We start from the raw sequence: 16,042 nt of genomic DNA on the forward strand, positions 1-16,042 counted from the left end.
GAAATGGAAACATACTCTGCTCACAGGAGTTTAAACTGTGAAAAATAGTTTGAGAAAAACAAAAAGAGGAAGGCGTTACCTATTAACATTTTTTTAATTGTTTTAATAATTTTTAAATTTATTTATTTGTTTGTTTATTTATTTATCTATTTATTTTTGGCTGTGTCTGGTCTTCGGTGCTGCATGCTGGCTTTTATCTAGTTGAGGCCAGCAGGGGCTACTCTTGGTTGCAGTGCATGGGCTTCTCATTGCAGTGGCTTCTCTTGTTGCAGAGCACAGGCTCTAGGCACAAGGGCTTCAGTAGTTTTGCTGCTCTGCAGCATGTGGGGTCTTCCCAGATCAGGGACCAAACCCGTGTCCCCTGCATTGGCAGGCAGATTCTTAACCACTGCGTCACCAGGGATGTCCCTACCTATTAACTTGAAAACACACACACAGGACCAATTAGTAATTCACTCTTAGGTGTATGCAATAAATGTATGAGTTAAGAGTTCATGATTTAAAACCAGAGAAGTCTGCATTGGATGCCTATATCTAACACAAACTTGGTACATATTTAATTCTTGAAACCTCACTTGACCACTCTGAGCTTCAGGTGTTGTGAAAAGTAAAAAAGATCATTTTTTTTTCCAAAGAGGGCAGGAAGAAACTTTTGCAGGTCATAGATACTTTTATGGTATTGATTGTGGTGATAGTTTCACGAGTGTATACTTATCTACAAACTCAAGTTGTTTATATTAAAAGTGTACAGCTTTTAGTACATACCTTAAGTACTGCGCCACCAGGACTTCCCTGGTGGCGCAATACTTAAGAATCCGCCTGCCAATGCAGGGGACATGGGTTCGAGCCCTGGTCCGGGAAGATCCCACAAGCCGTGGAGCAACTAAGCCCATGTGCCGTAACTCCTGACCCTGCACTCTAGAGCCCAAGAACCACGACTACTGAGCCTGCGTGCCACAACTACAGAAGCCCGTGTGCCTAGAGCCCGTGCTCCGCAACAAAGAGAAGCCACCGCAACGAGAAGCCTGTGCACCGCAGCGAAGACTAGCCCCCGCTCGCCGCAACTAGAGAAAGCCCGCAAGCAGCAACAAAGACCCAACGCAGCCAAAAATACATAAAAATAAAAAACTTTTTCAAAAACATGATCAGGGCTTCCCTGGTGGTGCAGTGGTTGAGGGTCCGCCTGCCGACGCAGGGAACACGGGTTCGTGCCCCGGTCCGGGAAGATCCTGCATGCCGCGGAGCGGTTGGCCCGTGAACCATGCCCACTGAGCCAGCACGTCTGGAGCCTGTGCTCCGAAATGGGAGAGGCCACAACAGTGAGAGGCCCGCGTACCGCAAAATAAATAAATAAATAAAATAAAATAAAATGAAATAAATAAAGATCATTTTTTAAACCTCAGTAGAATGGTTGACATATAATAAATACTGAATAAAACAATTTAATTATACTAAGATTGTTTTAATTTTATAACAGCTTTTATCTTCAGGAAGCAACTGCCACAAATATTTTACTATTAAGACAGAACTTTACCTAAACATATATGAGTATTTTCCATTTACTTCTGAAATGATAGGCCAAGCATTAAAGGAACTTCATGGAACATTTAGATAGGTCCGTTTTATGTTGCCAAGGGGGTGGTCTATTTGAGTGGTTTTTTTCTCTAGAATGCCTGAAATCAAAGGAAAATATTAACCTTAAAGGTGATTAATATTTAAAGTTCCATTTGCGGTGTATCTTTTTTTCTCTAAAAATGAAGGACACGAGTATTCTGGCCCCTGGAGGACTTTAACAGTAGCTTTCTACCAACCACAGCCCCGGCTGTTGGGCAGCACAGATACCGCGAGGTCTACGGGGCGGAGCCTTGGAGGGGGCGGAGCTTAGCGTGACATTTTGCGACTAGGATTCCACTGGCTTCACCTGTAACATCTCTCGCTGTCTGTTGCGTAGACGAATCGGCGTGACGAGCTGAAGATTCGAAGGCGCCAGCCCCAGCCCCGCGCCAGACGCCGTTCCCTTAGAAACCTGAACTGCAGGACCAACTGCAGGAGGCAGCCCCGGAGCTCCGAGGACTCGTCCCGTACCGCGCCGTCCTGCCGTCCCCGCATCGCGCCGCCCCGCCCCGGCTTGCCTCAGCCGTCGTTGAAACCCGTCACAGCGTGCAGGATCGAGCGCGGCCCTCGCCCTCTGCCAGGCCCCGGGGGCGCCGTCCGTCGGTCGAGGTCATGGGCAGCCGGTCCCGCAGCCCCAGTGCCTACCCTGCGGACTGGTGGGGACCGCAGACCGAAGGACCCGGCCCCGCCAAGCGCCGCCGAACGGAGGAGCCCGAGGGCCCCGAGTCCGAGTCCGAGTCCGAGGCGGCGCCCAGCCTGGACAACCTGACGGGACCTCCGGCCGCGGACGCGCTCACTTCCGTAGTGGTCCTGCCCGCCGGCTGTGCCCTGCACCTGCCCCTAGATGACGTCGACGTGCTGCTGGAGCCCGAGCCCACGTCCGTGCTGCAAGTGTCTCTCGGAGATCACATCCTCATGCTGGTCCCCGAGGCCCTCCTGGGCTGGGGCGTGGAAGGCCCGTGGGGACAGGGCCTGCAACGGGCCGCTTTCCTGAGCGCTCCAGGGGAGTACATGGCCCTGGAGCCGGGATTCTTCTGCGCAGCTGTCCCAGAGATCGCCCGCCAAGAAGAGGTCAACAGGGAGGAAGCAGATGCCGAGCTCCTGCCGCCTGGGATGGAGGCTGAAGCCGGCTCCGTCGCTGAGCTCCGCAGCATCACCGCAAGGGTGTCGGGACCCAGCGCGCAGGGCTTTGTCCCAGAGCCCTGTCCTTGGGCGCCCAATCCTAGTCCAGAGAAAGGCTCTCCTCACCACGACGACAACCTGGACATGCACCTTCTGGAGCCCTTTCCGGACTCACCACTCCAACCTCTACCTCCCTCTCCTATTCCGGGTCCTCACGAGCGCCCCCAACGCCCTTATGGTCCTAAGCGCAAGGCCCAGAGATGTCTGTTCCCCGAATGAACTCCACCCCGGTACACACACACACTGGAGGCCCAATGCATTTCCCGGCGTCTTTTACACTGAATGTCCTACAACCTGGAAATTAAGCATCTCGTGGGCCAACAACTCCTTTTCCCCTCCAGACTGGCTATAGTAGCAGGAGAAGTTATGTCAGGAAAAGAAAGCAGACTCTAGACCTCAGCTTTGAAATGGAAAATCTGCCCAGGGATACCGGACAGTGTGTGTTCAGATTTTAAACATCATTCTCAGGCCTATCCATTCCCGCTCGTTTGCGTCAGTTATTTTCTCTCAAATTCTACTCTCTCCAGCACCATACCCTATTGCTACCCTATTTCTCCCCAAACCAATAAATAACTGGATTTCTCATGTTATATGTTTTCCCATGAATTTATAAAGATTTTTAGCCATGGCTTTTCTCTTTCTTGGTGTTTTGAGCTGCTCTCCTGGAAAGCTGCAAAATAGTGTGATGGTTACTATACATAATTGTATGATGTTTGTTCATAGCTTCCTCTTAACCTGAGGAAGTTCTCTTCCAGTCAAGTTCACTTTTCATTATGAATAAATGCTGGATTTTATCAGATGTTTTCAGCATGTATTAGGATACACATTTCCTTTTTGAATCTGTTCCTCTGGTTATTTTGACTCAGAGACTGATGTAAAATGTTTGCATTCCTGCTATTCCACATTATCCATACCTTCTAAATTCTACCCCGAGTTTTTTCTTTTGTAAATCAAACCTCTAACTTTTAAAACATTAATTTAGGGGCCTCCCTGGTGGCGCAGTGGTTAAGAATCTGCCTGCTAATGCAGGGGACACGGGTTCGAGCCCTGGTCCGGGAAGATCCCACATGCCGTGGAGCAACTAAGCCCATGAGCCACAGCTGAAGCCCGCGCACCTACAGCCCATGCTTCGCCACCAGAGAAGCCACTGCAGTGAGAAGCCCGTGCACCTCAACGAAGAGCAGCCCCCGCTCACCGCAACCAGAGAAAGCCCGTGCTCAGCAACAAAGACCCAATGCAGCCAAAAATAAATAAATTTAAAAATTTAAAAATAAAACATTAATTAATTACCATATTTGTTTCACATTTTTATAAAAGAAATAAAATCTACAGGTAAAGCTGAAGACAAGATGGTTTCAGTTTTTTTAAACATCAATACTATTTATATTCACCAACATGCTTTAACCATTTCCTCTCTACCTTTTTATTCTTATATTCCACTCTCAAAGTCTAGCCTCAATTTTCTTCTTGCTGAAGAATATACTTTAATAGTTCTTTCCACTATACCCTATGTGTAGCAAATTATCTTGGTTTTGTAAATCTCAACATGTTTTGTGTAGTACACTCTCATAGTCTTGTATATCTGAAAATTTTTATTATATATTCATTCCTAATTCTAAAGTGTTATTTAAGTACTTTAAAGACATTACTCCATTGTTCTGCCATTTTTTATTGTTGTTGCAGGCAAGAGGTCTCTGCCAATCAAGTTGTTATTCCTTTTATATTTGATTCAGCTGTTCATTAGCACATTTTTTAATTTAATTTTATTTTTTAATTGAAGTATAGTTGATTTACATTGTTGTGCTACTTTCTGGTGTACAGCAAAGTTATATATATTTTTTCCATATTCTTTTACATGGTTATGGTTTATTACAGGATATTGAATATAGTTCCCTGTGCTATACAGTAGGACCTTGTTGTTTATCTGTTTTACATTGAATACATAATAGTTTTATATCTGCTAATCCCAAACTCCTAATTTATCTCTCCCCCACCCTCTTTCCCCTTTGGTAAACATAAGGTTGTTTTCTATGTCTGTGAGTCTATTTCTGTTTTGTAAATAAGTTCATTTGTATCATATTTTAGATTCCACTTACAAGTGATATCATATGATATTTACCTTTCTTTGACTTACTTCACTTAGTATGATAATCTCTAGGTCCATCCATGTTGCTACAAATGGCATCATCTCATTCTCATTTATGGCTGAGTAGTATTCCTTTGTATAGGTATGCCACATCTTTTTATCCATTCATCTGTAGATAGACATTTAGGTTGCTTCCATGTCTTGGGTATTTTTTTTCATTTATTTATTTAATTTTGGGCTGTGTTGGGTTTTGTTGCTGCATGTGGGCTTTCTCTAGTTGCAGCGAGCGGGGGCTACCCTTCGTTGAAGTGCACAGGCTTCTCATTACGATGGCTTCTCTTGTTGCAGAGCACGGGCTCTAGGTGCACGGGCCTCAGTAATTGTGGCATGTGGGCTCAGTAGCTGTGGCTCGTGGGCTCTAGGCTAGCGGGCTTCAGTAGTTGTGGCACACGGGCTTAGTTGCTTGGCGGCATGTGGGGTCTTCCCAGCCCAGGGCTCAAACCTGTGTCCCCTGCACTGGCAGGCAGATTCTTAACCACTGCACCACCAAGGAAGTCGCCAGTTGGCTATTTTAAATAGTGCTACTATGAATATTGGGGTGCATGTATCTTTTCAAATTAGAGTTTTCTCGGGATATTTGCCCAGGAGTGGGACTGCTGGACCATATAGCAACTCTTTTTAGTTTTTTAAGGAATCTCCATACTGTTCTCCATAATGGCTGCACCAATTTACATTCCCTTCAACACTGTAGGAGAGTTCCCTTTTCTCCACACCCTCTCCAGCACTTATTATATGTGGACTTTTTAATGATGCTCATGCTGACCAGTGTGACGTGATACCTCATTGTAGTTTGATTTGCATTTGTCTAGTAATTAGTGATATTGAGCATATTTTCATGTGCTTTTTGGCCTTCTGTATGTCTTCTTTGGAGAAATGTCTATTTAGGTCTTCTGCCCTTTTTTTTTTTTTTTTTTTTTTTTTTTGCAGTACATGGGCCTCTCACTGTTGTGGCCTCTCCCGTTGCGGAGCACAGGCTCCGGATGCGCAGGCTCAGCAGCCATGGCTCACGGGCCCAGCCGCTCCGCGGCATGTGGGATCTTCCCGGACCGGGGCACGAACCCGTGTCCCCTGCATCGGCAGGCGGACTCTCAACCACTGCGCCACCAGGGAAGCCCTACACTGAAGTCTTTAATGCATTTTGAGATGACTTTTGTGTGTGGTGTGAGATAGTGGTCTAGTTTCTTTTTTTTTTTCTTAGCATGTGGCTGTCCAGTTTTCCCAACACCATTTTTTAATCTAAATTTATTTATTTATTTATTTTTGGCTGCGTTGGGTCTTCATTGCAGTCCATGGGCTTCTCATTGCAGTGGCTTCTCTTGTTGCGGAGCACAGGCTCTAGGCACACGGGCTTCGGTAGCTGTAGAGCAGGTGATCAGTAGTTGTGGCTCGTGGGCTCTAGAGAACAGGCTCAGTCGTTGTGGCACACGGGCTTAGTTGCCCCGTGGCATGTGGGATCTTGCCAGACCAGGAATTGAACCCGTGTCCCCCTGCATGGGCAGATGGATTTTAAACCACTGCACCACCAGGGAAGTTCCCCCGTCACCATTTATTGAAGAGACTGTCCTTTTCCATTATACGCTCTTTGCTTCCTTGCCATGAATTAATTATCCATATATATATGGGTTTACTCCCAGGTTCTCAATTATGTTCCATTGACCTATGTATCTGCTTTTCTGCAAATATAATGCTGTTTTGATTATTGTAGCTTTATAATATAGTTTTAACTCAGAGAGTGTGATACCTTCAACTTTGTTCTTTTTATCAGCATTGCTTTGGCTGTTCACGGTCTCTTAGGTTTTCATGTAAATCTAAGACTTTTTTATTCTATTTTTGCAAAAAATATCCTTGGGACTTTGATAGAGATTGCATTGAATCTGAAGTTTGCTTTAGGTAATATAGACATTTGAACGATGTTATTTCTTCCAATCCATGAGCGCAGAACACTTTTCCACTTATGTGTCTCCTCAGGCAAGGGAAACACAAGCAAAAGTAAACAAATAGGATTACATCAAACTAAGAAGTTTCTGCAGAGTAAAGGAAACCAGGAACAAAATGAAAAGGGAACCTACCTAATGGAAGAAGATCCTTGCAAATCATATATCCAATAAGGGGTTAACATCCAAAATATAGAAAGAACTCACAACAACAACAAAAATAAAACAACCCCAAAATGGGTACAGGACATCTTCCAAAGAAGACATAGATGGCCATTAGACACATGAAAAGATGTTCACCATCACAAATTATTAGAGAAATGCAAATCAAAACCACAAAAGTCTATTTCTCTTAAAGTCTATGTCTGATATAAGTATTGCTCCCCAGCTTTCTTTTTATTTCCTTTTGCATGGAGTACCTTTTTCCATCCCCTCAGTTTCAGTCTGTGTGTGTCTTTAGATCTGAAGTGAGTCTCTTGTAGGCAGCATATATATGGGTCTTGCTTTTGCATCCATTCAGCCACTCTTTTTTTTTTTCAAAACAAACAACTTTTTATTGAAGTATAGTTGGTTTACAATGTTGTATTAGTTTCAGGTGTACAGCAAAGTGATCTATATATGTATATATTCTTTTTCAGATTCTTTTCCATTATAAGTTATTATATACAAGATATTGAATATAGTTCCCTGTGCCATACAGTAGGTCCTTATTTATCTATCGCCCTATGTCTTTTGATTGCAGCATTTAGTCCATTTACTTTTAATAATTATTGATGTGTATGTTCTTATTGCCATTTTATTAATTGTTTTGGCGTTGTTTTGTAGTGCTTTTTTCTTCCTTTCTTCTTTCATTCTTTTGTCTTGTGATTTGATGACTATCTTTAATGTCATGTTCAAATTCTTTCCTCTTTTTTCTGTGTGCATCTATTATAGATTTTTCTGTTTGTGTCTATCATGAAGTTTATATACAGTGATATATTGTTATATGTGATTGTTTTAAGTTGCTGATCTCAAATCTCAAATGCATTTAACAACCCTACAATTGTACTCTCCTCCCCTTATGATTACTGTTTTTGACATCATATTTTACATCTAATTATTTTGTGTATCCCCAAACTGCTTACTGTAGATACAGATGATATTACTACTTTTGGCTTTTAACCTTCCTACTAGCTTTGTACATGGTTGATTTTCTATCTTTACTGTATATTTTTTTAATCTGTCTCCTAAGGCAAAGGAAACAAAAGCCAAAATAAACAAATGGGACCTAATTAAACCTAAAAGTTTTCACACAGCAAAGGAAACCATCAACAAAATGAAAAGACAACCTACTGAATGGGGGAAAATATTTGGGAATGAGATGACCAATAAGGAGTTAATATCCAAAATATATAAACAGCTCATACAACTCAATAGGAAAAAGCAAACAACCTGATTTAAAAATGGGCAGAAGGAACAGGATAGAAAGCCCAGAGATAAACCCACGCACATATGGTCACCTTATCTTTGATAAAGGAGGCAGGGATGTACAGTGGAGAAAGGACAGCCTCTTCAATAAGAAGTGCTGGGAAAACTGGACAGGGACATGTAAAAGTATGAGATTAGATCACTCCCTAATACCATACACCAAAATAAGCTCAAAATGGATTAAAGACCTCAATGTAAGGCCAGAAACTATCAAACTCTTAGAGGAAAATATAGGCAGAACACTCTATGACATAAACCACAGCAAGATCCTTTTTGACCCACCTCCTAGAGAAATGGAAACAAAAACAAAAATAAACAAATGTGACCTAATGAAACTTCAAAGGTTTTGCACAGCAAAGGAAACCATAAACAAGACCAAAAGACAACCCTCAGAATGGGAGAAAATATTTGCAAGTGAAGCAACTGACAAAGGATTAATCTCCAAAATTTATAAGCACCGCATGCAGCTCAATAGAAAACAAACAAACAACCCAATCCAAAAATGGGCAGAAGTCCTAAATAGACATTTCTCCAAAGAAGATATACAGACTGCCAACAAACACATGAAAGAATGCTCAACGTCATTAATCTTTAGAGAAATGCAAATCAAAACTACAATGAGATATCATATCACACCAGTCAGAATGGCCATCATCTAAAAGTCTAGAAATAATAAATGCTGGAGAGGGCGTGGAGAAAAGGGAACACTCTTGTACTGCTGGTCGGAATGTGAATTGGTACAGCCACTATGGAGAACAGTATGGAGGTTCCTTAAAAAACTACAAATAGAACTACCATATGACCCAGCAATCCCACTACTGGGCATATACCCTGAGAAAACCATAATTCAAAAGGAGTCATGTACCAAAATATTCATTGCAGCTCTATTTACAATACCCCAGAGATGGAAACAACCTAAGTGTCCATCATTGGATGAATGGATAAAGAAGATGTGGCACATATATACAATGGAATATTACACAGCCATAAAAAGAAACGAAATTGAGCTATCTGTAATGAGGTGGATGGACCTGGAGTCTGTCATACAGAGTGAAGTCAGTCAGAAAGAGAAAGACAAATACCATGTGCTAACACATATATATGGAATTTAAGAAAAAAATGTCATGAAGTACCCAGGGGTAAGACAGGAATAAAGACACAGACCTACTACAGAATGGACTTGAGGATATGGGGAGGGGCAAGGGTAAGCTCTGACAAAGCAAGAGAGAGGCATGGACATATATACACTACCAAATATAAAACAGATAGCTAGTGGGAAGCAGCCGCATAGCACAGGGAGATCAGCTCAGTGCTTTGTGACCACCTAGAGGGGTGGGATAGGGAGGGTGGGAGGGAGGGAGACGCAAGAGGGAAGACATATGGGAACATATGTATATGTATAACTGATTCACTTTGTTATAAGGCAGAAACTAACACACCATTGTAAAGCAATTATATTCCAATAAAGATGTAAAAAAAAAAGTTTATACAACTCTCCTCAGTACTCTGTAATAACGTATATGGGAACAGAATCTGAAAAACAGTGGATATATGTATAACTGATTCACTTTGCTGTACACCTGAAACTAACACAACATTGTAAATCAACTACACTCCAATAAAAATCAATTAACAAAAATGGGCGGAAGAGGTGAACAGACATTTTTCCAAAGAAGACATAACAGTTGGCCAACAGGCACATGAAAAGATGCTCAACATCACTAACCGTCAGAGAAATACAAATCAAACCACCATGAGATACCACCTCACACCTGTAAGAACACCTAACATCAAAACGACCACAAATAACGAATGTTGGCTAGGTTGTGAAATAAAGGGAACCCCCGTACACTGTTGGTGGGAATGTGAATTGGTGCAGCCACTGTGGAAAACAGTGTGGAGGTTGCTCAAAAAACTAAATAGAATTACCATTTGATACAGCAGTTCCACACCTGGGTATATATCCAAAGAAAACAAAAACACTACTTTGAAAAGATACATGCAGCTGAATGTTCATGGCAGCATTATTTATGACAGCCAAAATATGGAAACAACCTAAGTGTCCATCAACAGATGAACAGCTAAAGAAGATGTGATGTGATATATATATGCATGTGTGTGTCTGTGTGTATGTATATACTCAGCCATAGAAAAAGAGTGAAATTTTGTCATTTACAACAACATGGATAGACTTGTAGGGTATTATGCATAGTGAAATAAGTCAGACAGAGAAAGACAAATACTGTTATGTTATCACTTAAACATGGAATCCAGAAAATAAAACAAACTAGTGAATATAACAAAAAAGAAACAGATTCACAGATATAGAGAACAAACTAGTGGTTACAAGTGGGGAGAGGCAAGATAGGGGTAAGAGATGAAGAGGTATAAACTACTATGTTTAAAGTAATTAAGCTACAAGGATATATTGTACAACACAGGGAATACAGCCAATATTTATTTTTTGGCCGTACCCCGCAGCACACGGGGATCTTAGTTCCCTGAACAGGGACTGAACCCGGGCCCCCTGCAGTGGAAGCATGGAGTCTTAACCACTGGACCTCCAGGCAAGGGCCCATAGCCAGTATTTTATAATAACTATAAATGGAGTATAATCTTTAGGAATTGTTCATCATTATGTTGTACACCTGAAACATAACACTGTAACTCCATTATACCTCAATTTTTAAAAAACTAAAAAAAAAAAAACCCACAATGAGATATCACTTCATACCGGTTAGAATGGCTTTTATCAAAAGGCAAGAAATTAAAAGTGTTGGCGAGTACGTGGAGAAAAGTGAGCCCTCATGCGGTGTCGGTGGGAATGTAAACTGGCACAGCCACTATGGAGAACAGTATGAAGATTCCTTAGAAATTCAGGAATAGAACTACCATATGATCCAGCTATCCCACTTCTGAGTACTTATCCAAAGTATATGAAAACACTAACTTGAAAACACTTATGCACCCTCAAGCTCATTGCAGCATTATTTACAATAGTCAAGATATAGCAACAACCGCAGTGCCCATCAACCAATAAATGAATAAAGAACATGTGAAACACAATATATACAATATAGATACAGCCATAGAAAACAAATAAAATCTTGCCATTTGCCACAGCATAGATGGACACTGAGAGTATTATGCTAAGTGAAGTAAGTCAGCTAGAGAAAGCCAAATACCATATGATTTCACATAGATATGGAATAAAATTTTTTTTAAAAAAACATACAAAGTAAATGAACAAACCACACCAAACCAAAACAAACATGTAGATACAGAGAACAGAGTAGTGGCTACCAGAGGGGAAAGGATGAAATGGATAAAGAGGACCAACTCTGTGGTGACTATACAAACTAAATCTTTGTTGGTGAGCATGCTGTAGTGTGTACAGAAGTAGAAATATAATGTTGTCCATATGAAACTTATATAATGTTATAAACAAATGTTACCTCAATAAATAATAATTTTTAAAAAAGATATAAATATAGCAATGATTAAAATGACTATCTGTGGAATTTAAGTTCCAGTTATGGAGGGAAGGGAAGAACTGATAGTTTAAGTTTCACTGAAAAGATGAATTTTTCCAGAAGGGCATAAGGATTGATGGAGTTTGGATATGTAAAGGGCTAAGCTAGAAATTTAGGAGGTAGCCACTCCTCTGAGAATAAATCTTTTAAATTGTGATTATAGAGGGGGACACAATTTGGAGTAATTGTTACTGAGCCACGTTCATTTGCCTCACACACAGAAAGCCCAAATCTGAGATAGAGAGGTTTGCAGCAGAGGAAGAGTTTATTCACATGGCAGTCAAGCAAGGAGAAAGGAGAACAAATCTCAAATCCATCTCCCCAAAGGCCAGGGGCTAGGGATGTTTACTGAATAAAGAATTAGGGTGGCCTGAGGTGCAGGGAGTGTGGGGAAAGGTGACTGGAAATAAGAAAAAGATGAGGTCGGGACTTCCCTGGTGGCACAGTGGTTAAGAATCCGCCTACCAAAAAAAAAAAAAAAAGAAACAAAAAAGAATCGGCCTACCAATGCAGGGGAAATGGGTTCAAGCCCTAGTCTGGGAAGATCCCACATGCCTCAGAGCAACTAAGCCCTTGAGCCACAAGTACTGAGCCTGCACTCTAGAGCCTGCGTGCCACAACTACTGAGCCCGTTTGCCACAACTGCTGAAGCCCACGCTCCTAGTGTCCGTGTTCCACAACAAGAGAAGCCACCGCAATGAGAGGCCTGCACACTGCAACGAAGAGAAGCCCCCGCTCACTGCAAATAGAGAAAGCCCACATGCAGCAACGAAGACCCAACGCACCCAAAAATAAATAAATAAAATAAATAAATAAAATTTAAAAAAAAGATGTATCGTTATTCTCGGCAGGTGCAACTAAGCTACATGCTTCTTCAGAGGATGCATGTTCAGAAAATGGCGACATTAGCATATTCTTAGGGTGGAGGTTTCGGCCCTCTGACATCAAATGGCCACCGATCAGACACTCTCGCATGCCCGAGGGGAGAGTCGGTTGTCCCAACCAGTCTTAACCAGCTGAAGTTCAAACTGGACAACTGACTCCAAGTTCCAAAAAAACAACTCGGGCAAACACCATAACACTGTTACATCAGAGGTACTTATCTATACGGGTCGTGAAGAGGCCTTGTAACTTACTGTTTAGGCTACATGATGCTGGGAGGATATGCAAGTTTTTGTAAAAACAGTTAAAGTGAGCTTGACCAGTGAAGGCAGTCTACAGTTTACTATTTACTAATTAAGTTATAGTCTAATGGATGTAACTGATGACTACCATATAAGTTTCATAATGACAAGGTAAAGAGTGTGAGCCAAAGAGGTAGGAGGGAGGACAAAATTACTGAAGAGGAAGAGAACTGAGAAGCCAAGATGTGGGGGCAGGAGGGATCCATGACAATATTAAACTCACCACAAATTACAGCAGGTATGGAGTGAGTGAGAATTACAGTGAATCAAGTGCTAAAGTCTTCAAAGGCTGTGATAGAGACATTTGCTACACATACATTTGATAAGTGACTGGTAGTAGTATGACTGAACCCCAATGTCTTTAAACAATATTTTGTTTATTTACAGAATGTGGTAATACTATGAAGGCCATAGAGAGAGGGATGAGATAGAGAGTAAGTGAAGAAACCATTCCAAACAAAATGGTCAGAAATGCCCTTTTCAAGAAAGTGCCCTCAGAGTTGGTCTTTGAAGAAGGAACCAGCACTGCAAAAAGTTGGAGGAAAAGTTGAAACCTAATTTTTTTAAGTCAAAAAAAAAGAAGATGGGACTATTTCAAAGAATTAAATATAATATTGGCTAATAAGCATATGAAAAAAATGATCCACCTTGACTGGCAATCAGAAATGCAAAATGAAAACACAATGATGTAGCATTTTACTACACCAGGTTGGAAAACAGTTAAGAGTCTATCAATAAGAAATGTTTACAAGGATGTAATGAAATGGAAACATACTCTGCTCACAGGAGTTTAAACTGTGAAAAATAGTTTGAGAAAAACAAAAAGAGGAAGGCGTTACCTATTAACATTTTTTTAATTGTTTTAATAATTTTTAAATTTATTTGTTTGTTTATTTATTTATCTATTTATTTTTGGCTGTGTCTGGTCTTCGGTGCTGCATGCTGGCTTTTATCTAGTTGAGGCCAGCAGGGGCTACTCTTGGTTGCAGTGCATGGGCTTCTCATTGCAGTGGCTTCTCTTGTTGCAGAGCACAGGCTCTAGGCACAAGGGCTTCAGTAGTTTTGCTGCTCTGCAGCATGTGGGGTCTTCCCAGATCAGGGACCAAACCCGTGTCCCCTGCATTGGCAGGCAGATTCTTAACCACTGCGTCACCAGGGATGTCCCTACCTATTAACTTGAAAACACACACACAGGACCAATTAGTAATTCACTCTTAGGTGTATGCAATAAATGTATGAGTTAAGAGTTCATGATTTAAAACCAGAGAAGTCTGCATTGGATGCCTATATCTAACACAAACTTGGTACATATTTAATTCTTGAAACCTCACTTGACCACTCTGAGCTTCAGGTGTTGTGAAAAGTAAAAAAGATCATTTTTTTTTCCAAAGAGGGCAGGAAGAAACTTTTGCAGGTCATAGATACTTTTATGGTATTGATTGTGGTGATAGTTTCACGAGTGTATACTTATCTACAAACTCAAGTTGTTTATATTAAAAGTGTACAGCTTTTAGTACATACCTTAAGTACTGCGCCACCAGGACTTCCCTGGTGGCGCAATACTTAAGAATCCGCCTGCCAATGCAGGGGACATGGGTTCGAGCCCTGGTCCGGGAAGATCCCACAAGCCGTGGAGCAACTAAGCCCATGTGCCGTAACTCCTGACCCTGCACTCTAGAGCCCAAGAACCACGACTACTGAGCCTGCGTGCCACAACTACAGAAGCCCGTGTGCCTAGAGCCCGTGCTCCGCAACAAAGAGAAGCCACCGCAACGAGAAGCCTGTGCACCGCAGCGAAGACTAGCCCCCGCTCGCCGCAACTAGAGAAAGCCCGCAAGCAGCAACAAAGACCCAACGCAGCCAAAAATACATAAAAATAAAAAACTTTTTCAAAAACATGATCAGGGCTTCCCTGGTGGTGCAGTGGTTGAGGGTCCGCCTGCCGACGCAGGGAACACGGGTTCGTGCCCCGGTCCGGGAAGATCCTGCATGCCGCGGAGCGGTTGGCCCGTGAACCATGCCCACTGAGCCAGCACGTCTGGAGCCTGTGCTCCGAAATGGGAGAGGCCACAACAGTGAGAGGCCCGCGTACCGCAAAATAAATAAATAAATAAAATAAAATAAAATGAAATAAATAAAGATCATTTTTTAAACCTCAGTAGAATGGTTGACATATAATAAATACTGAATAAAACAATTTAATTATACTAAGATTGTTTTAATTTTATAACAGCTTTTATCTTCAGGAAGCAACTGCCACAAATATTTTACTATTAAGACAGAACTTTACCTAAACATATATGAGTATTTTCCATTTACTTCTGAAATGATAGGCCAAGCATTAAAGGAACTTCATGGAACATTTAGATAGGTCCGTTTTATGTTGCCAAGGGGGTGGTCTATTTGAGTGGTTTTTTTCTCTAGAATGCCTGAAATCAAAGGAAAATATTAACCTTAAAGGTGATTAATATTTAAAGTTCCATTTGCGGTGTATCTTTTTTTCTCTAAAAATGAAGGACACGAGTATTCTGGCCCCTGGAGGACTTTAACAGTAGCTTTCTACCAACCACAGCCCCGGCTGTTGGGCAGCACAGATACCGCGAGGTCTACGGGGCGGAGCCTTGGAGGGGGCGGAGCTTAGCGTGACATTTTGCGACTAGGATTCCACTGGCTTCACCTGTAACATCTCTCGCTGTCTGTTGCGTAGACGAATCGGCGTGACGAGCTGAAGATTCGAAGGCGCCAGCCCCAGCCCCGCGCCAGACGCCGTTCCCTTAGAAACCTGAACTGCAGGACCAACTGCAGGAGGCAGCCCCGGAGCTCCGAGGACTCGTCCCGTACCGCGCCGTCCTGCCGTCCCCGCATCGCGCCGCCCCGCCCCGGCTTGCCTCAGCCGTCGTTGAAACCCGTCACAGCGTGCAGGATCGAGCGCGGCCCTCGCCCTCTGCCAGGCCCCGGGGGCGCCGTCCGTCGGTCGAGGTC

General features: G+C 42.4%; 1 protein-coding gene across 1 annotated transcript; it reads left to right on the forward strand.

Moving 5' to 3' along the window:
* Positions 1-2,226: 2,226 nt before the first annotated feature.
* LOC132490545 (proline-rich protein 23C-like) lies at positions 2,227-3,015 on the forward strand. Its single transcript, XM_060098872.1, has one exon. The coding sequence runs from the start codon at positions 2,227-2,229 to the stop codon at positions 3,013-3,015; it is 789 nt and encodes a 262-aa protein (XP_059954855.1).
* Positions 3,016-16,042: the final 13,027 nt, after the last annotated feature.

The sequence above is a fragment of the Mesoplodon densirostris genome, chromosome 5 (genome assembly GCF_025265405.1).
Source record: "Mesoplodon densirostris isolate mMesDen1 chromosome 5, mMesDen1 primary haplotype, whole genome shotgun sequence".
Taxonomy (NCBI): Eukaryota; Metazoa; Chordata; class Mammalia; order Artiodactyla; family Ziphiidae; genus Mesoplodon; species Mesoplodon densirostris.

Coding starts and splice junctions, on each gene's coding strand:
- LOC132490545 (XM_060098872.1), top strand. CDS start 2,227: ATGGGCAGCCGGTCCCGCAGCCCCAGTGCCTACCCTGCGGACTGGTGG.